Source organism: Monodon monoceros, unplaced genomic scaffold (genome assembly GCF_005190385.1).
Source record: "Monodon monoceros isolate NGI ecotype Baffin Bay Population unplaced genomic scaffold, NGI_Narwhal_1 Super_Scaffold_14, whole genome shotgun sequence".
Classification (NCBI taxonomy): domain Eukaryota; kingdom Metazoa; phylum Chordata; class Mammalia; order Artiodactyla; family Monodontidae; genus Monodon; species Monodon monoceros.
Genome location: NW_021703770.1, coordinates 6,763,482 through 6,789,259, shown reverse-complemented (window position 1 = coordinate 6,789,259; position 25,778 = coordinate 6,763,482). Strand labels below are relative to the sequence as shown.

The 25,778-nt window shown below is 50.7% G+C and overlaps 1 protein-coding gene across 1 annotated transcript in view; it reads left to right on the top strand.

Annotated features, from left to right (window-relative positions):
- Positions 1-25,778, top strand: part of TG (thyroglobulin) — a 242,803-nt gene that overhangs the window by 197,062 nt on the left and 19,963 nt on the right. Inside the window, exons 42-44 of the mRNA XM_029222959.1 lie at positions 10,156-10,320; positions 11,331-11,498; positions 25,087-25,268. Of these exons, the coding sequence (XP_029078792.1) occupies positions 10,156-10,320; positions 11,331-11,498; positions 25,087-25,268 (515 nt within the window). The remainder of the gene's footprint in view (positions 1-10,155; positions 10,321-11,330; positions 11,499-25,086; positions 25,269-25,778) is intronic.

The following is a 25,778-nucleotide window of genomic DNA, read 5'->3' as shown; positions in this document are numbered from 1 at the left end:
CCACTTCATACCCACTAAAATTTCCATAATAATAATAAAAAAGACAAAGCGTTGGTGACGGTGTGGAGAGATCGGAACATTTGTACATTGCTTGTGGGAATATAAAGTGGCACAGCTGCTTTAGAAAACATGTTGGCACCTTCTCAAAGGGTTAAATATAGGGTTACTATATGACCCAGCATACACACATACATACTCCTAGGAATACAACCAAGAGAAATGAAGACATATAACCACAGACGCAAAATTAGACACGGATGTTCACAGCAGCATTGCTTATAATCACCAAAAAGTAGAAACAACCGAATGTCCATCCGCTGATAAATAGGTACACAAAATAATCGTATATCTAGGCAGTGGAGAATTACTCAGCAACCAAAAGGAATGAAGTACTGATGCTTCCATGCTATAACATGGATGAAGTGAAAGCAGCCAGACACAGAAGGCCACGGTATTGTGTGATTCCATTTATATGACATGTTCAGAATGAGAAAGTACGTTAGTGGTTTCCAGGCGCTGGGAGTGAGGGTGGGGGATGGGGACTGACTCCTAGTGGGTACAGGATTTCTTTGTGGATTGATGAAAATATTCTAAAATTAGATTATGGTGATGGTTGCATGACTCTGTGAATATAACTAAAAACCATTGAATTGTATGCTTTAAGTGAGTGAACTGTCTGGTATGTGAGTTATAGCTCATTAAAACCATTTTTTTTTTTTTTTTTTTTTGGTGGTACGCGGGCCTCTCACTGTTGTGGCCTCTCCCGTTGCGGAGCACAGGCTCCGGACGCACAGGCTCAGCGGCCATGGCTCACGGGCCCAGCCGCTCCGCGGCATGTGGGATCCTCCCGGACCGGGGCACGAACCCGTGTCCCCTGCATTGGCAGGCGGACCCTCAACCACTGCGCCACCAGGGAAGCCCTAAAACCATTTTTAAAAAGTTAGCTATAGAGACCGAGAAACATGGTTTAAAATACTATCTAAATGTTTATCATACATATACAATACAAAAATATTTCCATTTAATAAAGGTTTCCACATGGTATCTTCTTTTGTATATGAAAATCATGATGGCTATGTGAATAGATTTAGCTACAAGGATGTGCATTTCAGTGTTGTCTAAAACTAGAAACAATAAAGCTATCATTTACTGAACACTCACATGTGTAATGCACCCTATTGTTATATGAAAATCATCTTATTTTTCACTACAACAGTCCTCTAGGGAAACTCTCAGCATCATTACACTCCTTCTTACAGATGAAGGAAGAGTCCAAATCAAAAAGTACAAATCAGAGCAGGGCGTTGCGTCCAAGTGTGACCTGCAGCTGCTCCTAACCTCTCCATGACTCTCTCCCTAACAGCCTAAATACCTGAGGCACGATGGCTTTAGAAAATCTCCTAAATGGCTAGGTATCAGCACAGACTGATATTCACAATGGACTGTGAGATAAAAAAAGACAAGTTCAAAATCAATATGATTTAACCTGTTTCCTACTTATAACACACACACACACGGAAGATACATGCTAGGAGGATAACAGTATTTAGCAGTCATGATCGAGAGGACAGTAAGTAATTTTAATTTTCTTTGTTTTGTTCGCCTGTATTTTCTACCATAGACTTTTGTGCTGCTGTTTTTGCTTTAAAGATTGCAAACGTTGCCATTCTGCCTTTAACTAAACAGGTGACACCGATGGCTGTAGGACAATGCACGTTAGCTTTTTTCCAGGGTGTGAAGAAGATTGCCATTTCGGCAGACCTGTGATGCGATGACGCAAGGCTTGTTCTTGGGACCACTCCTCTCGGTCAGGAGGGCCTCTCCTGCCCTCGGGGGTCTTCCTCTTATTTCCCCTGCCAAGTGTTCTTCCATGGTCTTGGCCTTGCCACTCATCCACTGATCAGTGACTATGGCTGCTTTCCTCTTGACAAGAGTCAGGTTATGTTTTAGTATGGAACTGATCTTTTAAATGTAATTAAAATTCTTTCTAATTAAAAGTAATATAAATTCATTGGAGAAAAGTTAGAATATTCTGAAAAGTGTAAAAAGCCCATAAAACTCACCCATCATTCCCTCTCCTGGAATTAATAGGGGACTCTGGGAATTGGCAAAGTTGGGCTATCCAGAGGGCCTGGTGGAGTGATAGGCAGTGGGGAGATGGCGTGCATTTCACAGGACCCCTCCCCTCCATCAAGGCAGCATGGCATCATGGGAAAGCCACAGCATCTTGGGGTTCAGGAAATCTGGCTTCTTAACCTCCTTCACCCGGTACCAGCAGCTTGCTAAACTTCTCTGACACCCTTTCCTGAGTATACCCCAATTTCTTTTTGGAATGAAGTAGGGAACGTATAAAAGAGTGATTAAACAAGTAATGTATTTTCTTTTTAAATACTATTGGTTCTTCCTGCTTCATCAGGTGGGTGAGCGTATTGAAATGAGATTGAGTGAGCGCTCTGTATAAAGCAGAGTGTGGGACAGTTGTAAATGCACATCAAAGTGACCGAGGGTGGGTTCTGGTCTGTGTGGCTTTTCCAGGCTGCAGACATAACGAGGGCATGACAAGGGATCTTTGCAAGCCGTCCTGTGTGACTCTTCCCCATTCGGCACTCCGGACACAGGAGAAGCCAGACTCTCCCCGCCTTTCCTCTCTCTGTCCTGGCCACCCTCGCAAAGATTTTGTTTGCGGGTCATCACCCATAAGCCACCCCGAGTGGCGTGGAAAATAAGGGTGTGATGGGCTGAGTTCTCGTTGTTTCCAGCCATAGGTAGGACAGTGTAGGGGAGAGACAGTGCAAGCTTTATAACCCTGGCTCTGCTGCTTTTAGTCCCAAGACCTTGAACAAAGTACGTGCCCACTCTGAGCCTCCATCTATAAAGTGGGGATGATAATCCATATAGGGCTGTTGCTGGGATCACATGAGAAAATGTGCATGAGTGACTGGCTCTTAAAAGGTACGTTGTAAACATTTAATTCCCTTCCACTTCTCTTTAAAAGTTATGTAAAGATGGAGCAGGAATTCCCTGGTGGTCCAGTGGTTAAGACTCCGTGCTTCCAATGCAGGGGGCTCAGGCCCTGGCTGGGGAACTAAGATCCCACATGCTGCGTGGTGTGGCCAGAAGCTTTTTAAAAAATGTTTTAACGAAAGTTATATAAAGATGGAGAGACGGAGGTGGAGAGAGGCTGTGGAGGGCTTAGCAGGCGTCCCAGGACCGGGAGGAAGCAGACCTGGCCATGAAGCCGTACTTCCTGCTCTGTTCCCTGCGCCACAGAGGGACCAGGCTGTTTGTCTTTCCTGCAGGTTCTGACTCCTGCCATCAGCAGCAATTTATGAAGCGTTACCCCACTTTTCCACACTGCAAGTTGCTTTCAAAGGTTTAAAGAGAATGACAAAGTAGAATTAGTCACCAAAGGGCTGGCGAGCTGTTGTCCTATTGGGAGGACCCACAGAACTAAGGGGAAGAGAAGGAACGGAAGCCAGTGGTGAGCGTGTGCTCTGCCCCAGGCCCCGTGCTGAGTTCCTCACACAGTGCGCTTCGTACACCTCTTGCAACAAGGCTGTGAGGCTGGAGCTTTATAGTGGAGAGCACTGAGGCTTAGAGAGGTGATGCATTTCGTACACACGCACTTTTCCATAAGACGGGAAGTACTCACAGAGCCTCTTTCCAGCCTTGCCTTTCACGCGCTCCCCTAGGTTACGATTCATCCCTGAACTTGGTGTTAAGATGCTTCGAGGCAAGGGCAACACCTCGTCTGATATTCAAAGGACATTAACAAGGGCTAAGATACAGCTTTTTTTCCTCATCCAAATTCCCTGGGCTTTCACCAACTAAAAACAAGAACTACTGATTCCTAAGAAGAAGAGGAAGGGGGAAGCGTGCTCTTATGCCCTCAGACTAGGGTTTCAAGATGAAAGTTGTGTTAATTATCATCCCTTTGACTGAAATTTTGCCAAACTCGAAGTGTTACAAATTAGACTAAAACTCATGCTTTTAGGGATCAAGAAAAGAAGATGATTTCGGTGTAGAAAAGATTAAAGAGAATACTAATATTAACTTGGATGTACAGAAGGTTTTTTAAAAAGTCTATCTCTTGCTTTAGTTTGCAGAATTCTGAGTTGTCCGCCTCGATGGTGTCCCCCAGTCCGGCTAGTCTACAACATTCTGGTCTCAACCTTCCAGGTTTGGGCCCGTTCCTAGGAGAGGGTCCTATGCAGGGCAGTGGCAGTGATGCTCTGGATCACGCCTCACCCCTTTCTCCTCTGGCCACACGAGCCTCTGCTGGGCTTCCTGCCTCAGACAGCACCTCTCCCATTCGTCCCACTCAGCGGTCAATCCACCATCTAGCCATTCCTTTGAGTTCCTGCTCACCAATGTTTAGCGAAGGTCTGCCGTATGCCAAGCTTTGTGCTAGGCTCCGGGGGTAGAGGAATAACCATCCCAACCTCTGCCATCAGAAGTTCATCTTCAGGAAGCTTCGAGGCTCATTTGCGGAGAGGCTATTGAAAGCTATACACTATTTTCTGCACCGAGATGCAAAGACAAATGACTCAAGGACGTTCCTAAAGTACCTTCTCTAACACCTGTTCAGAAGCCTTTACTGACTCCTCGCCGCCTGTGAGATACCTGTCCTGTATCTTGGGGTTTACTACCTTCTAATTGCACCTCTTGCTTAGGCTGGATTTAAAGCCCTCTCCCTTTTGTTCCTCACTACCTCTCTATGCCCATGCCTCTCTTCACCCAGGAGAATTAATTGGTCCATCCATCCACCCATCCATCCATCTACCCATCCACTTACACAGCCACTGGCTCACTCATTCAGTACATATTTTTCTGAGTTCTAAGTCCTGTTCTGGGGATGCTGGGATACTTGCAACGAGCTGCTACCCCCTACAGCTCCCTTGGGTAATCAGACCCCTGAGTTCACCTGCCATCCCCGCCTATTCCCCCCAAGAGTGGCCACCTGGCCTCTTTCCTTTTCTCTAATCATTTCCTCCCATCAAAGCCCACTCAAGTCCTACTTCTGTGCAGCTTCCTCTGGACCCCCCTCATGCTCAGAACTCTCTCCCCACTCTGAACTTTGAAAGCATGAGAATTCCCTGCTCTCTCTTGACACTGATGATAGACAGACTCGTCTTGAGGCCACTAACACGTGTGTCCTATGGATATAGTCCGTATTTTCAAAAAGTAGGAAGTGCATGTGAGCAGAAATCCAAGACAGAGATTGCAAGGGACTCGCTACCTGTCACTAGGTTTGTAACAACAGGTTTAAGTAAGTGACTTTGATAATGATAATATCAAACGATAGTACGTCAACTTGTAGGAGTAAAATACCTATAGGTAACGGCGCTCACCACGATGACCGTAACTAACTTTATCAAGTGATGACTCCATGTTAGGTAGTTTGCACCCATCATCTCGCTCACTCTGCGTACCAGCCCCATGAGTGTTCACCAAAATGTCCCCATTTTTCAGATCAGGAGCTGGAAGCTCAGAATGACAAAGGGACTTGGCAAGATGGCAATGGGTGGAGCTGGGGTCGAAACCCTGGTCTGCCCGGGCCTGGAGCCATGACCTTCCACTTTGCTTTGGCCTCACATTCACAAGGGACGGAAAGGGACCGGTGACCAGAGGCATAAGACTGAGGGCTCACAAGGTTAGAACATGCTACTAAGGAGCCAACTGCCTGGGTTCAAATCCCGGTGCCCTCGCTCCCCAGCTGTGAGACTCGGGGCAAGGAGCCTGACCTCTGCCCTGAGTTTCATCACCTGTAAGGCTGCGATAACCCTGTCCCCACCTCGTAGGGTTGTTCTTGGGTGTAAACCAGCCTCTATGTTCACAGCCTCCTTGAGTGTGTGGCACATGGTGAGTGTTGTTTAAATGAGCATTATTGCCATCATTGTTACATCTACATGCAGGGCACCTTCGCAAGGGCTCGGCATGAATTAACTCCTTGATTCCACACTGTGCCCCCGGCGGGCGCCCAGCTTCCCACCCACCCCCTCTTTCCCCATGAGGTAACATCACCGGCCCCTTCACGGGTGAGGGATCCATTGCGGGGGGGACGGGTGGCAGAAGGTGACGGACTCGAGGAAGGAGACGAGAAGGAACGGGCACCTCCTGGAGGGCTCATCTGCCACCCAGAGCCACTTCCTTGGACTCACCTGTCCCCCTAAGAGAGGGCCACCAGGCCCTCGTGGGACGGCGTGTTTGTTACAGAAACTCCCCCTCCTTGGTGCTTTCTGGGGAAGACCTGTGAATGGCTCACGGAGGTGTCCATTTCAAGAAAAGTCTGGTGTGTCTGTGTGTGGCTGAGTGTATCTGTGTGTGTCTTTCTATCTGTGTCTCTGTGTGAGAGTGTGTGTTTTTGAGTGTGAGTCTGTGTGTGTCTGCAATGTGTGTGTGTGTGTGTGTCTGTGCGTGATTATATGTGTGCATGGCTGTACTGTGAGTGTGTCTTTCTGTCTGTGAGCACGTGCTCTGTGCCCGTGGTTGGCCAGGGGCATTCCCTGACTCTCAGGTGACCATAGTGGCTGGCTGAGGTCAAGACACCTTCCTGTGTTCAGAGGTTCCAGAAAGAAAAAGCAGTGGTCAGCAATTGTGGTTTTGCCCTGCACTATTTTTAAAGTTAAAAAAAACAGCAAGCGGAAATTCATTGCCACTCGATAGCTAGGTCAGATTTAGATAAAGTGCGGGCCCAGGGCTGGGGATGGACGGCTGACGTGACAGGCGAGCTGGAGAGACCCTGCTGCTGGTCCCCGGTCCCCTGAGCCCCGCGGCGCTCACAGCAGTAGGGACCTCACCTCCCGCTGTGGGGAAGACGCAGCCACCTCCTCTGGGCATCTTCACCATGACCTGTGGAGTAGGTTCGTCATCCCCATTCACAGATGAGGAAACCGAGGCCCCAGGTGTCACTCACTTGCCCAAGGTCACTACATCAGCGAGCATCAGGGCTGCGGTTTGAACCTGGTCCTTCTGCCCCCAAAGGCCCCGCTCTTTGCACGACTCTGCGCACCACACCCTCCTGCCGCCCCCAGTTCTCCGTCTTCAACCAAGTGCTTCAAAGTGAGGGCTGAGCCGGCCGTTGGCTTGTTTAACCACTGATTTTCCATGAAGAATGTGGTTTCCTTCAGAAAGATCGATTAAAACAAAGTTCTTGAAGACAGGAAAGTTCTCTGAGTTCCCTCTTGCAATGTCAGTGTAACCCACGCCTTTAACCACTTCCTCACCGTATCAGGGACTCTGGCTTTTGACATCTGTAGAAAACGTAGAACGCATTAGAGGGCCCCATCCTGAAGTCCGCACCTCCTCGCAGCCTCTCTGTGGGCAGAGCAGGCTCAGAGGCCCACCTCATCCTTCTGCACTTTGTCAGCTCAAAGCGCCATTTAGAACATGGGGCTTTAACCTTGAATATCGTGAATGTGTATTAGTGTGTGTGTGTGTGTGTGTGTGTGTGTCTTCATGTGTGTGTGTTTTCCCTTCAGACTGAGCACATTCAGTGGTTCTCAGAAAGGCTGACATTCTCAAGTGTTGGAAGGATAAACCCACGGGCACAGGGACTCCACGTCAGGGTTCAATCATCATGACCTTCACTTGCTGACACCATTGCTGAGCTCCAGGTTGGCTGGCATTGGCTGGCATATTACTTTTATCACTGCTTAGGACTTGCCCTGGTTTGTAGACGCTGAAGCTCAGAGCAAGAGCCCTTGGCTGGAGGTCCACAGCGCCTCTCTGTGCCTGAAACCCCCTCCTCTACAAAATAGGGTGCTAATTCCCCCTGCCTCGTGGGATGGTAGTGAGGCTTAAGTAGATAAATATCTGTCGGATACTGAGGACGCACAGAAACGCTCCATTGAGGTTGGCTCTTGTGATTCTTGGGCATCCCACCGCCCCAGAGGGACCACGTGGATCGATACTTCTGTGTCAAGGCGCCCAGGAGGAAAGGTGCTGAGGAACGTGTGAAGTCAGCCTGCAGACTTGGGGCGGGTCTGGATCACAGAGCTTCTACTTTTGCTGCATTTAGCTTCTGGGATTTGGAGCCTCGACGTTCCGTGTGGACAGGCCCAGCCCCAGGCCCCAGGCAGAGGGCTGCCTGCCCTCTGGGCAGCTGCTTGGCCCAGTACTGCCCTCAGCTCTCTGTCTACCCTCAGGGCGGCCTATTGTCATTGCGGTGCCCGTGCTTTGCCCGTGACCCTCAGTCCTGACCTGAAGCACGAAGACCCCTGGGACGGCTTTCAGGAGGGTCGGTGTCCCCCCCTCTAGACCTCTGTCTGTTGTCTCTTTTACACAGTGGGTAGGAACACAACGACCCAGGGGAGCATGGGCACCGCACTTTACAGTTTCCGGAATGCTTCCTCTGCATTACCTCAACGACCCTCTCAAAGACCTAGAGAGAGCCGGACCTGCTGGTAAACCCATTTCACGTATGAGGAAACCGAGCTCTGTGTTGCTGGTATTTTTAGTTCAGGGTAGGGCCTAAAATGGAAACATACACCATGGAGTCAGCCAGCTCAGTGTCCTCTTTACATTGGAGCAAGGGGGGCAGTTCAGCTCCTGGACACACCTTCTTGTTCTGGATGTGAAAACACACATGGCATCACGTGGGGCTGAGAGCACAGCCCAGGGGTGGGCTGCTGAGACTGAGGTCCTGGCCCTGCCACGCACCAGCTGTACGACGTTGGACAGGATACTGAACCTCTCTGTGCTTTACTTTCCTCCTCTCTAAGATAAGGGCATAAACAATATTTACCTCCCAGGGTTGTGGAGAGGATTTATTGAGTTAATACATGTGAAGTACTTATAAACTGTGGTTGCCAAGCTCCTAGCTCCTGGTATATATTAGGTACTTGATAAGTGAGGATTCTCCCTTTCCTCTTGGAGCCTTAGTTTGCTTGTCGACAGGGCGGGGATGACAGTTGTACCTACCTTGTATTCTGGTTGTGACGATTACATGAGACAAAGCAGAAAAGGTTCTTGGGAGGGGGACCGCCTGGCAGGTAGCAGTAAGTGCCCCATGACCAATACTCTCCAGCCCAGCTGCCCCTCATTACAGAGGCTGGTCATAGATCTAGAGCTTTCTACTTTCTGCCCAAGGCCCTGGAGCACAGCAGACTCTGGAGCCCAGCTGTCTGAAGCCACAGGCTGGTTCCGCCTCTGATAAGATTTTTGGCCTTGGCCAAGCTACTTAATTTGCCTATTTCTTTCATTCTGTATTTATAAAATGGAGACAGTAACAGCCGCTAACGTACACATCTCTAATGAGGATCCAATGAGATAAAAAGGCGGAAGCTCTCGAGATAGTCTAAGTCCCCAGTCGACGGCCGTTCTGTTACTATTATTAGCGGCAGCATCACGAGTAATGGTAGCGGTGCCAGCAGTCCAGTCCCAGACCGTCCCTGATTCCATGGTGGGCAGTAGCCCGCGTCTGAGCTGGAGGGAAGATGTGACCCACAGAGGATGGGCCCCGGGGTCCTACCCTGGTCAAGACCCCCCTCAGCTTACCTCTTCCACCCCTGGCAGAAGACCCAGTTCCACCAACAGTCCAGACCCGGAGAGCCATGTCCCAGAACCCAGTAACCACCACCTGCATTCTTAGAGAGGAAATGCTCCCAGAGACCTGAAATTTGTACGGAGACTTACAATGACTTTGATGATAAAATTTACTTTCACAATGACTGTGTTTCCATCACCTTTAAGTGGGCATCTATTTTAAAGTCCAACTCTAGCTTAACTGACCCAGGAAAGCTTGCTCTTTAAGGAGCCCCCAGGAGGTGCTGGTGGGATGTATCCACTTTTGCAGAGTCCTCTTCTCAGGGGACAGTTCTGATATTTGTCCCTGTTCAACCACCATCACCTCTGCCTCAATATACAACTTTAGTTCATAGCCAAGACTGAAGATCACTCGGTCCACTGCTCTCACTGTTTCTCACAGGTGAGAAACTGAGGCCTAGGGAGACTCACTCAAGAGCTCACAACATGTTGATATAATATTGATCAGCTCTGACTTCCTAGATGCCTGTGGGTATCCCGGGAAGGGTCCTGGGACTCCTGTACCTAGAGGAAGGATGCAGAGCCCTGATGAGGCCCTGAGGTCTCTGGGCTGAGCAGAGGATGGGAGATGATCTAGACTTTGGGCCCTGAGTCTGCTTTGTCTTCCAGGGCGGCTCCGTGCTCTCCCCCGCCGCTGTCATCAGGCCGGAGAAGGCTCAGCAGCAGGCAGCTGCTTTGGCGAAGGAGGTTGGCTGCCCCACCTCGTCCATCCAAGAGATGGTGTCCTGCCTCCGCCAGGAGCCTGCCCGTGTCCTCAATGACGCCCAGACCAAGGTGGGCACTTGTGTGCGAGTTGGGAGGGACACCCTCTGATCTTTTACAAATGGAAAGCAGGCCAGAAAGGAGACAGGACCCACCCAAGGCCACGCAGTAGGCTGGTGACCAGCTGGAACTGAGTGCATATTTCCAGAACCCCTGTGCCGTGCGTAGGCCACAGGATGCGATGGACCAAGCACAGGTCCTGAGGGTCGGCAGATCTCTCTGCTCATCAGATTTTATCTGTACGATGGGGATAATGATGGGAACCTTATAGAGGAGGAAAAGAAAATGAAGTGACATAGGTAAAGGGTCTTGCTGGCACCCTGGTGGCACCCCGTCAAGCCACAGCGACATGTACTGAGCACTATGGTCACGGCTGCAGTGGAGCGAGGCCAACGTGCCCCCTTAGGCAGGACAGTTGTCCGCTTCCTTCTCCAGCCTATAAAGACCCTGCTCACAGCCGCCAGTCTCTCTGGCTGGCCCTGATATTAACAAAGGGGACTCTAGCGGGAATAACTTGTCATCTGAGCTGACGCTTTAATCCCTTCGGCAATGAGCCTGGACTTGCAGGCGCGGCGCAGGTCTTACCCTCAGCCCCTCCAAATGTGGGCTAATCGGATGGTGGCTACCGCTGATGAACTCCCCTGTCATATCCTGCCCTTGGCCGCCACCTCCTCCTCGATCAATATCTCTTGCTTCACTCACTCAACCACAGGCTCAGGCTTACCCGTTCCTCCCTGTGGATCTGTTGTCACTTTGGTGGGAGGCTCTGGGATGCTCCCCTAGGGACCGACCACTGCTCAGAGCAAGACCCCCCTTCCCGGCGCTGTCGCCTGGTGTCCCGCCTGGCTGTTGTCTGGCCACGTTACTCTTATTTCCCAGTAGAGCTTTGGGTAAATAAGCAGCGCTGGTGTTCATTATGGTTCAGACCCGATTAAGTGAAGCAATGCAACGATGATTCCGGTACCATTTTTATAAAGGACAAAGTCCATATAAATCATGACACCCCTTTGCACCTGATGCAGCTTCTGGCCGTGAGTGGCCCTTTCCACTACTGGGGCCCTGTGGTCAACGGCCAGTACCTCCAAGAAGCTCCAGCCAGAGCACTGCAGAGAGCTCCGCGGGTCAAGGTGGATCTGCTCCTCGGGAGTTCTCAGGACGACGGGCTCATCAGCAGAGCCAAGGCCGTGAAGGTAGGTGGGAGGAGGCCTCAGGCGCCCCTGCGGGCTGCGGCCCAGTGGCTCTGGACCTAAGTCTGACCTTGGTCAAGAGTCATCGACTTACTTGCTTATTTTCAAAACAATCGCTGAAAAACTACATGTGCAAAGGCTCTATAAGAAGTTTGGGAGGTGGTAGGGGTGGGTGGGATTCAGAAATAAGACACCTGCCGAGTTGTGAGCAACACAGACACATCCACAGATTACAGCTGCGGAGGAATCGCCGTGGGAAACTGTCAGCAGGGCTGCCCCAGGAGCTCTGCAGCTTCAGGGCTCCAGGCTGTGGGTACCGCTGCTCCGTGAAAGATGCCTGTCCCACGGAGGCTGGGAGAAGGAGAGGCGTGGGGATGAAGAGAGTCCCGGCAGGGAAACCCAAACACTAGCCTTCCAAGCTTCTGAGCTTCCCAGCCGTCCCAGGAAAGTGTGGACCAGGCCCAGGGCAAGAGCAGCTTCGTGTGTCTTGTTGGAGACGCAGCAAAGTGCGAGGGACTTGTGAGGTCATTTATCTGCCTGAGCAGACACTTCCTGCTCAGACCAGAGAGGCCATCACTCCTCACAGGATGCAGCCACCCAGGAAGAGGTCGAGCACGCTCCCCCCTGGCCCGCCCACCCCTCCTTGTCAAGCTGCTCCTGATGGGTCCTCTAGGTCATCAGCCTGGGATGGTGGCCCCAGCACATGACACAAGGTGAGGACCCACACTCAGCGTAGGGCTCTGTCTGGCTCTATTGAATATAAGGCAGTTTCGTTGGAATGAATCACAACAAAGAAAGAATCATTAATGCACCCAAATGGGGCCTCGCATCCTTTGGATTATGCTATTCCCTTGGGTAATCTACCCCACTTAGGGGAATCTATCTCACAGCGATAAAAGCACCACTTTGACATGAGATATGTATACAAGGGTATTAATCACAGCATTGATTACTGTGGCAAAAACATTGAAAGCAACTCAGATGTCTATGAACAGGGAAATGGTTGACTAGATGAAGATACACACTATTGAATATGACGCAGACGGTGAAAAGAATGAACCAGATACGTCTCTCCTGGCTTGAGGGTGCCTGTGATATGTTGTTAAATGGAAAACAAAAAAATCAGAATGCAGAGGAGCGTGAAATTAACGTAGCATTCGTATATTTAAACCAACCTGTGTATATCTGTAAAATGTAAATGTGTATAATTGTACGTATTTCTGTGTGAAAGAATAGTGCTGCAGAAAGATACACAGCAAGCAATTAACAGGGGCGATCCCAGGAGGTGTGGCAATGTGAAAAAGAATAGTATGCATTTAATATTACTAACGTTACTGATATACGTATGAATACATCACATAGGCACATATGTGTGCATATATATGTATATGTATAAATAGAGAGCATTGTGTTGCGTTGTGTGTGTGTGTATTAGGGGGTGGCATAGAGCAGAGCTTAGGTCGCTAACAGCTTCCATCCCGTTGACTCACAGCCATGGAGAAGGAACTTTTGCCCCTGACCCATCTCTACATTTTACTGCCGAGCGCCCATATATGACTCAGCCCTTTACTTCAAGGGGCTGCAACTTGATTATTGAACCAGACTAACACTCAGGAAACACTGAAACAATGCCATTCTCCACCACTAGCCCTGGGCTTTTCTTCTCTAAAGTAGTGGGTCTTCAAATTCCCACTACTTTGATCAAGCCCGTCATCAGTTAAAAAATAGTAAGCACAGTCATTTGAGTATAAATTATATACATGAGTACTCTTATACTAAGCGTTATAAAAGATTCACAAAAACAAAGAATTATAAAGCAAGAGAAAGAAACGAACGTCCTAACATTTGTGCTGCACTTCCTGCGTGCTGCCCGAGAGAGACGATGCCCTACAGCATGGGCAGCGTGGAAAGACATGGCCATCGGCCCTGGACCCTCTTCCATGCAACACCTCATTCCACACTGCCCGTCAGGGGAGGATGTGGAAATCTTTGTGCAGAAGATGCTATATCCTCACAGCTCTGGTTCTTTGGACCATGCGCTGGAAATGCATCCCAGCCATCTCCGACCTTAGAGAGAGAGAAGAACTCCATTCCCGGGAGCCTGGGGAATCATCCTAGAAGCAGGCCCCAGCAGCACGTTCCTATACTCCTCCCACCCCCAGTGGAAGAGCCATCCGTCGGGGCTGGGGGGAGGGGAGCTGTTATTGGCGGTCTTGGTGCTGGGGTTGACCGTAGGGCAGCTCAAGTTTATATTTTCGGGTGATGCCAACCCATTGTAAGAGGATTGTCTGCGGCTGCCTTGGTGTTTCCTGGTCCTCTCCCAGCAGCATCTTGGGAGTTTCCCAACTCTGCCCTGAATTTCTGAACCCCCTCCAGCAGGGAACCTGCATCCAGAGGACTGGAAGCCCTCCTCAACAATGCATTGAGTTTCCCTCTGAGGCTTTCAAGGAGACGTTTCCTTGGTCCGCTTGCAAAGGAAGATCGTGTCTGCTGACAGAGCTCACTGCCTGCACCAGGAAGGAGATGGGTGGGAGAGCGTGCCCTCAAGTCCAGGCACCAGAATAGGGAACCGGCTGACTATTCCTGTCTGACTTCCCTTCTCCATTTATTCTCCTTTGAACAGGCGCTAGTGCAGTCGTTGGGTGGTTCTTGTGAGCCTGCATCCCGCTGGGAACCCACCTAGGTGCTGACTGCTGTGGACAGTTGGGAGAAGCAGGGATGCAGTAACAGTCAGGTTTGAGGCCAAGTCCACACTTGCAGTGCCATTACATGCCGGCATCTCCTGAACGTGTACCTGCAGCCCCACTCTGTACCTCCCGCCTGGGCTTTGCCCTTGAACTCTAGACCGGGTTAGCGCAGGGTCTACTTGACGTCTTCACTTAGATGTCTCGTCACTTCTCAGTCTTAACACGGCCAGAATGAATTGCTGATTCCACTTATGTCCCCACCCCCAACCAGCTTGTGCCCCCGCTGTCCTCACCACCTCAGTAAACAGCAACCCAGACTCCAAACCTCTCTCTCTGCCTACCAGCATTCCATCAGCGCGTCTATCTTCAAGATGTTTCCAACCCCCTCTCCGCACCTCTTCTGCCACCACCCTGATGCTTGCCATCATCTTTCTCCGGGAGCTTTGCAATGGCCCCCAACAATCTCCCTGCTTCTGGCTTTGCCCCCTTTGCTCTATGAGAGCCACAGGGGCTGGAGTAATCCCTTTATGGTGTAAGTCAGATCACATCACTCCTCTTCTTAAAGCCGTCCAGTGGCCTCAGCTCATGCAGAGGAAAAGCCACAGTCCTTAACGCCCACTATCTGACGTGGCCACTGTTTGTCCTCTGACCTCGTTCCTGCTGCCCGCCTCCTCCCGCTGACTGTGCTTCAGCCTAACCGGTCCCTGTGGTGTTCCTCAAGTCTGCCGAGCACACTCCCACCTTAGGGTCTTGGCACTTTCTGTTCCCCCTTCTAGAATGTTCTTCCCCAGGTACCTCATTCCCTCACTTCCTTCAGGGTCTGCTTCTTTGGAGAGAACATCCTGGACCACTCTGGTGCAAAAGGCATCCACACCCCCAGCACCCTCTCTCCCCTTTATCCTGCCCCCCGTCCTCAGCACTTGTTCCCCTTGACATGTTCTATATTCGTCTACTCTGTTTCTTCCTCCTCTGGAATGTGAGCCCCAGGAGCTCTGAGACTTTATCTATTTTGCTTTCTGCTATATCTGTGGTGCCTACAAAAGTGGCTGGCACACAGTAAGTGCTCAATGAATCTTTATTCAATGGAAAGAATGAAATTATGGATCTGACCTAGGAGTCTTCAAGGAGATCATTTGTTCCCAAATGACCCTATGGATCAGGGATTATTATCACTAACGCTCAGATGGGAAACCAGTTCAGAGAGAAGCCAGAATTCAACTCCAAAGGCACCCTTTTTCCATCCCAGCCCTCTGGGAAAAGCCAGGCCTTCCCTCCACGAGCTTGTCGTCCAACAATGACAGCATATGCCGGGTGAGCACAAACCCAGCTAGAATCAGGGTGCCTCGGTGCAAAGGGCTTTGCAGTTGCACCCACATTCTTCTTTTATCTCAGCCATAATGCTATGAGCTCCATACCCACGAACCAACATTTAACACCATTGTACGGAGGGAGAAATAAGTTTCGAGAGGTTTAATGATTGTCCCAAGGTCTACTAGCTAGTCATTTGCAAAGCCAAGTCTCCACTGAAGGTCCTCTGGCTCCAACTGGGGGCGCCTTGTGTGCTAAACTCTAGGACAGGGATGGAAATGCACTAGCACCACCTACACCACCCTACAGCCAGATCATAGCCCAGAGGAATAATCCTCAGAATCATGCCCAACACAGAAATGCCATGGAGTAGCGTGGACACCCAAGTGGGAACCGAGCTACCAGCTGCCCTCTGGAGGTGGTATTGAAGTTCCTCTTTTATTTCCAAACATTCTGTTCACCCGTGCCCTCCGGGTTGCCTTCCCTTCCTCAGCCTGCTCGTGACCTGTATTCAGCGTTGGGTTGTGGGTTTCTCCATTTCCACCTGGAAGGCTCCATAGCACCTGAGTCCAGCTGCCATTAGCCAAGGAGAAACCCAGGATGGCACATTCCTGAGGGCCTCCATCCCAGCGATTCCTTTCCCGAATCCTCTGTCCATCCATATGGGCCGAGCCCTTCCCACCCTGTCTGTGCTGAGAAGCAGAACATACCTGCAACTGTAGAAAATTTCCACATCCGCCTAGAACAGGGTCTCAAGTTGGTTTTCCCAACACAGAGACCTATTCATTTAGTCATGGGGATACTTCACAAGGTCACTTACTATGTGCCAGATGCTGTGCTAGGTGTCTGGGGGCATCAATACAAATTAAATCCTGCCCTCGGGGAGCTCAGTCAAGTAACGAAATAGAAAATGGGCAAAAGTAAGTAACTAAAATGCAGTTTGATACACGCTATTTGGAGAGATGGTCGTCCTACTGTAGGACCTCAGGGCAGTTAGGGAAGGGGGGGTCACTGGACCCACAGTGGCACTGCCAGCAGTAGTGACCCAGTGACGAAGGAACTGACCAGGACCCTGTTCCCCCAGCTGTCTGTCAACGGAGCGGGGAGAGTGCCCTGGGTGTCCATGGATTGTAATCAGGGGTATTTGAGTTCTCCAGAGCCTGAGCCTCAGTTTCCCTATCTGTAAAATCGGGAGATTATTAGTACATATCCTCATAAAGATATTGAAGGAAATCATACATGCAGCAATGTCTGGAAAATACCATGTGCTCGATAAATATTAGTTTTTCACTTAATTCTTTAACTGCACTACTATGGTCAGCATCCAAAGCTATTGTCCCCCGTCCAGAGGAGAACCCCGAGAAAGCAGGAATACAGAGGACACACACTAAATCACCTCGCCTGACCTGGGCCAATTTTCCAAATCCTGGCAGACGCACACACATGCTTTCTCCTCATGCCACCCTGCATCAGTACCATCCGGAGCCCAGCCCACAAACACACACCACCCAGCTCCCTGGGGTAAGCCACAGGAGGGGCAGACGTCCCTCCCACCCCAAGTGAGCCCCCGGACTCACGCGTCCATCACATCAGCGGAGACCCACTAAATTCCCGCAGCCCAAAGAGGTTGGGTAGGGCTTCCAGAGATTCCACGTGAACACCCTCACCCACTTACCATCCCAAGCCATCTATGGCCCACCCAAGGAGTCTTAATGATACCAGCAAAGTTAACCACATACCCGCGGAACATCAGCGCTGCCTGAGATGCCTGGAAAGGCTCTGTTCGCAGAGAACGATCTTATTTTCTGAAGTAGCAGCTTTCCGTTGAAATTCTTCATCATTTGCCATGGTGGGGATTTTTCCCTCTCTTCTCTCTCCCTCCCTCCCTCTCTCTCTCTCTCTCCCCCTAACTGGTGAAACTGACAGTCTGCCTACATTAACCGGGCATTAATTTGCATGATCAAAAGCAGATTTGTTCCAAGAGGCGATGCTCTGCCTTCTCCTCCAAAGCACAGCCATCTCCAAGGAAGGCGAGAAAAATCAGAATCGCTGCCGCTGAGGTGCCCCTGAGCTTGGCCAGGAGTTGGCCTCACCCAGGAGCAGGTGGGATGGGGGCCCTGCGGAGAGTAGGGAGGGGGAGGGCAGCCCGCCTGAGAGTTAGAAAGTGGCACCTGGCAGCCCCAGGCGCTGGCACGAGCTCCAGCCTGGGAAAATCAAGCCTTTGGTGACAGATTATAGCAGAGGACGGTACAGGAGTCCCAGGGAAGTACATGGATTTCCTGCGGAGAGGGGCTGCTGCACCGAATTCCCCAGCCCTTTGGGGTCGGGTGGTTCGAGGATCCCAACCCCGGGCATCGTGAGGCTCTCTGGAGAGCCCAGGACCTGGAATCAGAAAAATGGGTCACAATTCCTTGCTTTAGCCATGCAATTCAGGCAGGTTGCCTAACCAGTTGGAGCTGCCTTCTCTTTAGGCTTTGAATGGGCACAGGGTGACCAGCCCTGCAGTTATGAGAGGACTTCTAGGTGAAGGAGACAGTACCCAACACCTGGGAACCACGCTGGGACCCCTCCATGCCAGCGCTGTAGCCACCTGGCCCTCAGAGTGGTCACGCACACACGGCACCTTGTCTGAGTGTCCCCCGGCCCTGATGCTTGGGGTTATCATTCTCAGTGCAGAGGAAGCCAGGGATTGGCGGGGTTGACTTGTCCCCCCAGAACAGTAAAAGTATTTTCTGACTGTGCAGGTAAAAGATGAATTAGACTGGATTCATTCTTATATATCCATTATTATCATATTTATTTTTTCTTCTGATTTTAAATTAAAAGGAACGTTTTATCGTGTGCCCCTGCAACGATGGTGAGGTCTGGACACCGGGCCTGCTGGATGGTGGAGAGATTGGCCCCTTGTCCCGTCACATCCACACCCAGTGGTCGGGGCGGGAACGGTCCCGAGTTGATCCGTGCATGCAGCCAACACATACTCATTGAGGGCTCTCCTCCAGGCTGGGGGGAAAGTTGTAACCTGAACAGATAAGGCTCCTGGCTCATGGAGTTTCTCTTCTCGGGAGAGGACACAGACAGGGATGCGTAAGCAGAGAAAGTAAGAGTTTCAGATCTTGAAGAGTGCTCTGAAGGAAAGTGTAACGGGAGAGGAAGTGATGCAACGGGGGAAAGCACTTTTGTACGGAGTTCAGGGAGGTGGTTTCTGGTTCTCAGTGATGAGAAGGGCCAGCTGTGGGGCGAGTGAGGCGAGGGGCCAGTGCAAAGGGCTGAGGCAGTGCTGGTTTGGGGGACACAGAAGGCCAGGTGCTGGGAAACCCAGTGGATGATGGAGGAGGCAGTAGGAGAGGAAGGCAGATGTGTTGCAGGGACCTGTTAGGTCATCAGAAAAGTGACTTATTCTACTTGCAGGGGGCAGTTATCAGAAAGTTTTAAGTTAGAGAATGATCGTACTGATTCATCTTTTTTTTTCTTTTTTCTTTAGTAATCAGGAAAATTCACTTTATTATTATTTTTTAAATAGTTTTACCATACAGATACAACATTGTAAATCAACTATGCTGATTCATCTTTTTAAAGAGCATTCTGGCAGCTCTATGGAAAATTGACTATGGAAGGGTAACAAAGGAAGTAGAGACCAGACTGAGGTCCATTGCAAGGTCCAGGGAGCAAGCTGCCATGTTAAATGAAGGTTAATGGTGAGAATTGCCCAGATTTGGGATATATCTTAGATTGGCAGCTGAGTAGATGAGTTGGGAGTTCAAGAGAGAGTTCAGAGCTATAGATATGGCTTTGGAGGAAAACCAGGAAACTATGATGTCACAGAAAGCCAAGAAAAGAACGTTTTTCTGAAAGGAAGCCGAGGTCAAGTGTACAACGTCATTGGAAGTGGTGTGAGTTGAGTGCAGAGATCTGACCCCTGGACCTGACAGAATGTAGGTCCTGGGCGCCCTTGGTAAGGGCCATTTCAGTGGGGTTAGCGGAAGGCCTGACTGATCAGAGTAGGCTGAGGGGAGAGTAAGGAAGTGGTCATGTGCTTCCCAAACTCACCCTCTTTCCACTGTACCTCCATCTCCACTGGACACCAACCCTCAGCCAGGTTTCATGACCACTTCATTCATTGCCACATTACCTCTGCGACCTTACCAGGCTGTCCCATGGCAAGATCTGTGTCATGTTCATTTCAAATCCTCAGTTGCTGGCCAACAGTATGTCTTTCATTTATGCCCATTAAGCGAAAGAGTATTTGTGTCTCCACCTACCTCAGAGCTCTAGAGAATTCTGGGGGCATTTGTTCATTCATTCATCCTTTCAGAGTTCACCCAATTGCCTTTGGAGATGCTGCCCCAGGTCTCTCTCTTCTCAAACTTACGAAGTCATAACCATTTTGCATACTATCTTCCATGTACAAAGCACTCCTCCTGCGGTCCCCACTCCCCAGAGACCATTGTCAGTGCTTCTGTCCCAGGGTGGGAAGGAGAGGAGGAGGGAAGGAGCCCCGATGGGGCAGTAGGAGTGGACAGGAGGAGTGTGTTGAGATGTCCTCAGGAGGAGACTCAACAGGACCGTGGTACAGCAGAGCACTGGGGAAGATGAGGAAGTGGGAGGAGTCTGGAAACATCTCTTTTCTAATCAGGTCACTGGGTACTGGTCTTCATCACTGAGGTTGGGAAAATAGGAGGGGAAGAAGGTTCTGGAGGTGAGGAAGCACACATAGGCTGGAGAGAGATTTAGGAATCGTCAACTTAAAGATCACTGTTGAAACAAAGGGAGGAAATGGTACCACCTCATGAGCATGTGTGGACAGAAGGGGATGCGAAAGGGCAGGGGTGGCAACTGGGGGGGGTGGCGACATCAGCATTTAAAGTGGGCAAGACAGCCAGGTGGCGGGGAGGTTCAGAAATGAGCCCGAGATGGAGAATTTTATGGAAAAGGAGATGGGGAGGGTCACCAAGTCCAGGCAAGAAAGAGCCCCAGGCTGGGATGGTGAGCTGCGCCGGCTTTGGCGCTGACCATCAGCGACCTTGGCAAGCATGGAGATGGGGGAGTCGAGGGGCCAGGTAGCTGTGGGGTGAGGGGTGAACTCCCTGTGCTGGGAACGCCAAGGTGGGCAGACAGACACCTTGGCTGGCGTTTCGCTCTGGGTGGCGGTAGGAGTCATGGAGAGTTGCACATCGCATGTTCTAAGAGGGGGGAGATTTACCCAGTGACGTCGCTGAACAAGCAGAGGGGAGGGTCCCTAGAGCGCCGGGCAGTGAGGCATCAGCCTCAGAGGGAAGGAGTGTCCCTTGGTCCAAGAAGAGGGAGGGGATTCGGAGAGTCCCTGAGAGTAGAGGATGGTGTGGGTGTATGGAGAGCTCTGAGGATCACCTTGGGGTTCCGAGCAGCCTCGTGGGACCCACATGGCAGAAGAGAGGCAGTAAGAAGCAGCAGCTCCTGGGCTCCCTCCTGGGGCCCTGCAGAGCCCACACCCAACACCTGCTTCCCTCCAGTCTCAGCTCTGCTGTCCTCCACAAGGTCCGAGGCCCATCTCATGAGCCCATTTACGATTTCAACCCTCACCAGCCAGCACCCTGTGCTCTCCCCAACCCTGCTTGTTCGCTTGTGCCATAGTGATCACCACCGAACCTCCTCTGTTACAAAGATTTGTCCTGTGCCATCCCTCCCCCGAACTCGACTAAAAGCCCCCAAAGGGCCAAGAACATGGGCTGTACGGTTCCCCGATGTACCCCAGATGCCTGGAGCTGCTCCTGGCACATGCAGGCGCTTGACAGAAATTTGTTGACTGAACAGTGACTTGAAGATAAAGACCCTGCAGCAACGTGGCTGTCATCCTGTTTCTCAAACTTGGGGTGATCACAAGGACACCTACTTTTAATAATTTACTAACCAGAGGGGAGAGAGAAGTAATATCTACTGTCACCCATTTGATAATAATTAATTTTCTTTTGATTCTAACATCAGCCCCAGGCACAGAGAGGGGTATTCAGTGAACGAACTAACTGACCAGCAATGAGTCTTCTGAGGTTGCCTGCGGAGCCAGGTCCGAACCCCACACTCAGTCCCCTAGGTCACAGGCATCCAAGGTGACTGTGGACCCCTCCACAGTCGCTAAATGTTTCCCAGGGCTCTAACTTTTCTATGGGAGGTGTTAAGGGCGGTCCTTTAAAACTGCGCACCGCACCTGTGCCAATTCTTGATGGCCCTTAATGAGACCAGGCCCAGCAAACCCGCCTCTGAGGCACGTCTTGCCTGTCATTACAGCTTGTGGCTTCGGCCCTGGCTTGGCAGTCACGTGGTAGCCACATCCCTCCCGCTGCCTCTCTAATTAAACCAGCAACAGCATCTGTGCTTCTGTCCTCGCCAAGAAGGAAGAGACCTGGATCTTCCTGAAAACGGGCCCCTTCGCATCCCCACGCGCCCCCCGGGGGCTCAGATCCGCACTCCAGCCGTCTCTTCAAAATACCGACTGTAGATGCAGCCACGGCCCAGCTTGTCTCAGGGGCTCAGATCCCCTCAGAATGGGAAACGAATCGCAATCTTGTGGAAGCAGAACCTGGGCCCCTCCCTTTAGCATTCTAGCCATGGAATTGTTCAGATTGTTGGAGGTACTTCTAGCAAGGCCCAGGGCTTGGTGCCCTGCTGCTCCTAAAAGGTGCATGTTATGGAAAGAGTTTCCGCAGCACCCGTGAAGGAGGTTCTGTCCTTTGGGTGAGGTCAGTCATTTTCTAGCAGTGATCCGGAAGAGGAGTTCCCAAGGATCTGGACCCACAGCCAGCAGGACCAGCCTGGATCAGGCCTGGCTCTAAAGCATGGGCTCCCCTGGGCCAGCTGAGCTGCAGACACCTAGCCACCGACATCATGCTAAGAGTGTGTAGGTGTCATCTCATTTAACCTCAGGACAGTTTTATGAAGAGGGTAATATTATTGTGCCCATTGTACAGAGGAGAAAACAAAGGCAGAGAGGGATTCAGTAAGTTGCCCAAGGTCACATAACTAATACGTAGCAAAGCTGGCATCCAAGCCCAGGTCTTTCCAGCTCTGGGATTTGTATCTAGGAGGTTTTACTTTGGACTTGCAGCCTCACCTGTGTTATCTCTATGAAGGTCAGTGTCTCTTCCATTCGTTTGTCCAACACTTATTTCCTGGGCACCCGCTAGAGCCCTGCGTGCCCCTCTGCTGCTTCGTAGTTCTGGAACACTAGGCGTTAAACTGACAATAACAGCACCTGGGGATTCAGCGCAGCATCTTGAAGCACCCCAGGGGCCCCTGCCTGCGCCTGGGACAGGGCAATAGTAATCGCTCACCGCTACTGACCATGTGTGCCCAGAGCTGTGCTAAGCCCCTTATATGCAGGTTTCACTGGAATTTGGCAATGATTCTATGCAACTGCCCAACTCATATGGTGATTTTGATACCTCAGTGAAATACACATGCTAAATGTTTGGCAATAATTGGAGTTATGCGAATGGTGACTAATATAATTTTTGTGATAAAATATTCCAAAAACTCAGAAAATAACAGGGAATAACATAATGCAGGTTTCCCCCTAAACTATTAGTAGGCTGTGAAGTCAATTAAGTAGATTTCAGGCAGGCATTTTTGAATAGACTAGATTAGACTAGAATAGAATAGAATGGAAGCTATCAGATATATCATGTATGTTAACAGCCATGAGTATGAATGTTGTTCGTGAACGTTACTACAGGCATTGAGGGTGAGTGTGTGTGTGTGAATTCTGCATGTATAAAATGTCTTTTTTATTATAGATCATGGTCAGAAATATTTGATATAAAAAACACTGATATAAGAAACATCACTATTCAGATTTAACAGATATTAATATTTTGCCACATTTGCTTCAGATCTTTTTCCAAGAAATAACCCGTTATAGATAGATAACAAAGATAGATAGATAGAATATAGATAGAATTCAAATGAAGCCCTTTTTGCACACCTGTCCCTGTCTCCTTTCCTCATCTCTCCTGAAGCTGGTGTGTGGCCACCAGCAAACGTGCCTCTGATCAGTGATTCCAGCCACTGGTCCAGCCTCTTGGTGAGCCAGGCTGAAGGCAGTCCAACCCAGAACTCCAGGATGTGCTGAAAGAGTGTCTCGGACGGAAGGGGTCACTTACTGATCATACCCACTCCTTGAATTCTAACCACAGTTCCTGTGTGCTTGGTAATGTTTAGAAAAACAATTTAAACATGTCAGGATATCCTGATAAGCACATGTCAGTGTTGAAATAAGAGCCTAGAAATATGTAAACACACATCCTAGGACCGTACAAGGGCCGAGGGGTCTGGATCTCTGACACCAGAGCTGCGTCACTGATACTCCCTCCCCACCCCTTGTCTTCAGAAATGAGGAAACTGAGTCCTGAGGGGATGACATGGCCTCCCCAGACTCTCCCAGGCAGACAGGATAAGAAAGGAAGGAAGGGGGAGGAGGAAGACAAATACCATATGATTTCACTCATATGGGAAGCAAACAAATGAACAAACCAAACCAAGCAAAAATAAACACGTAGCCACAGAGTAGTGGTGACCAGGGCAGGAGGGTTGGGGCGAGGGCAAAATGTGTAAAAGGGATTAACTTCAGTTTCATTTACTGACTCAAGTGTGCGTGACCAGACGGAAACTGAACCTTTGGTGGTGAGTGTGCTGTAGGCTACACAGAAGTAGGAACGGAATGTTGGACACATCAAACTTATATAATGTCATAAGCCAACGTTACCTCGATTTAAAAATAAATCTTAAAAAAGAAGAGAGAAAAAAGAGACTGAGGAAGAAAGAGAAAGGAGGAAAGAAGGAAGGAAGGAAAGGAGGGAGGGAGGGAGGGAGAAAGAGTTATCTCCATCTGGACACACATCCCACAGAGCTCCCTGCCTTCCCTGCCCATCCTATATAAAACAGCCCTGCCCCATCCCTTCACCCTGCTCCGTTTCTCTTCATAGCACCTGTCCCGGATGAACTGCACAACTCTTGGCTTATTTTCCGTCTCCACCCACTAGAACGCAAGGCCCTTGAGAGCAGGGAGCTTGATTAGCGTGTTCAGGGCTGTTTCCCAGGCCTAGCAAGCCGCTGGCCCTGGACCAAGAGTGTGTCTATCAGTAGAAAAGGGTACAGGCAGTGTCCTTACGTTGAATGCTTGAGTCAGTGAATGCGACTGAAGTTGGCTCTCCTAACAAAACCAGGTGACAAGCTGGCTGAGAGCCAAGTGCACGAGCACGCGTGAGACCTGTGATCAGCCTGCAACAAAGGCTTGTGTTCAGTGAGCACTTATTAGGCACCAGGCGCCATTTTCAGGGCTTCACGTGTTTGAACCCTTTTAACCCTCACCGCCACCCTGCTTGGGGGCTCCACTGTGTCCACCTTCAGGCAGGCACAGAGGGGTACAGGTGCTTGTTTAAGGCCACACAGGTGGAAAAGGGCAGAGCTGGGATTGCCACCAGGCAGTCCGGCTCCATCTCCCACGCACTTCTCACCGTCTTCCACTGCCTCTGAGAGAGAAAATTCTAGACCAAGGGCTTGAGCTATGCTCAGTCGGGCCTTTCAGAATCTGACTGGGGATTTTCCATATATTTTCTTTTAAGCAATTTGAGGAAAGTCAAGGCCGGACCAGTAGCAAAACAGCCTTTTACCAGGCGCTGCAGAATTCTCTGGGCGGCGAGGCAGCGGACGAGCACGTGCAGGCTGCGGCGACATGGTACTACTCTCTGGAGCACCACGCGGATGACTACGCCGCCTTCTCCCGCGCCCTGGAGGCGGCCGCGAGGTGAGCCGCCTGGGCGCGCCGTCCTGCCTCCGCCTCCCCGAGGCCGTGGGGATGCTCAGATCCCCCGGGAGGACCGGGGCCTGGTGCCGCTGCTTCATCTGTGTCGGTCACTCAGTCCACAGCGCGGGCTGCCTGCCCGCCAGTGGGAGACACGAGGGGTGACCCACCCCTCCCCTCCGTGGTGCTCGCGCGCCGTCAGAGGGTGCCTGCTTGCATATGCCCCGAACCGAGAAGCTGCGCTCAACTTGTGTAGATGGAGAGCGGGCGGGGGGCAGTCCAGCAGAGAGGACCCCACCTCCAGCCCAGTACCTGGACCCCTGCTGCCCTTGAGAGCAGCACGAGGAGAGCTCCAAGGGTGGCTAGAGCCCAGGCCTCGTAAGCATCGGTAGTTTTCAAGCCTCCCCCAGGTGACTCTGCTGGGCGGTCAGAGTTCACCTTCCACAGGAAATGGAGGCCTAGACAGGGGAAGGCTTGTGCCTGATGTCACACCCAGAACAGAAGCCCCGGGGC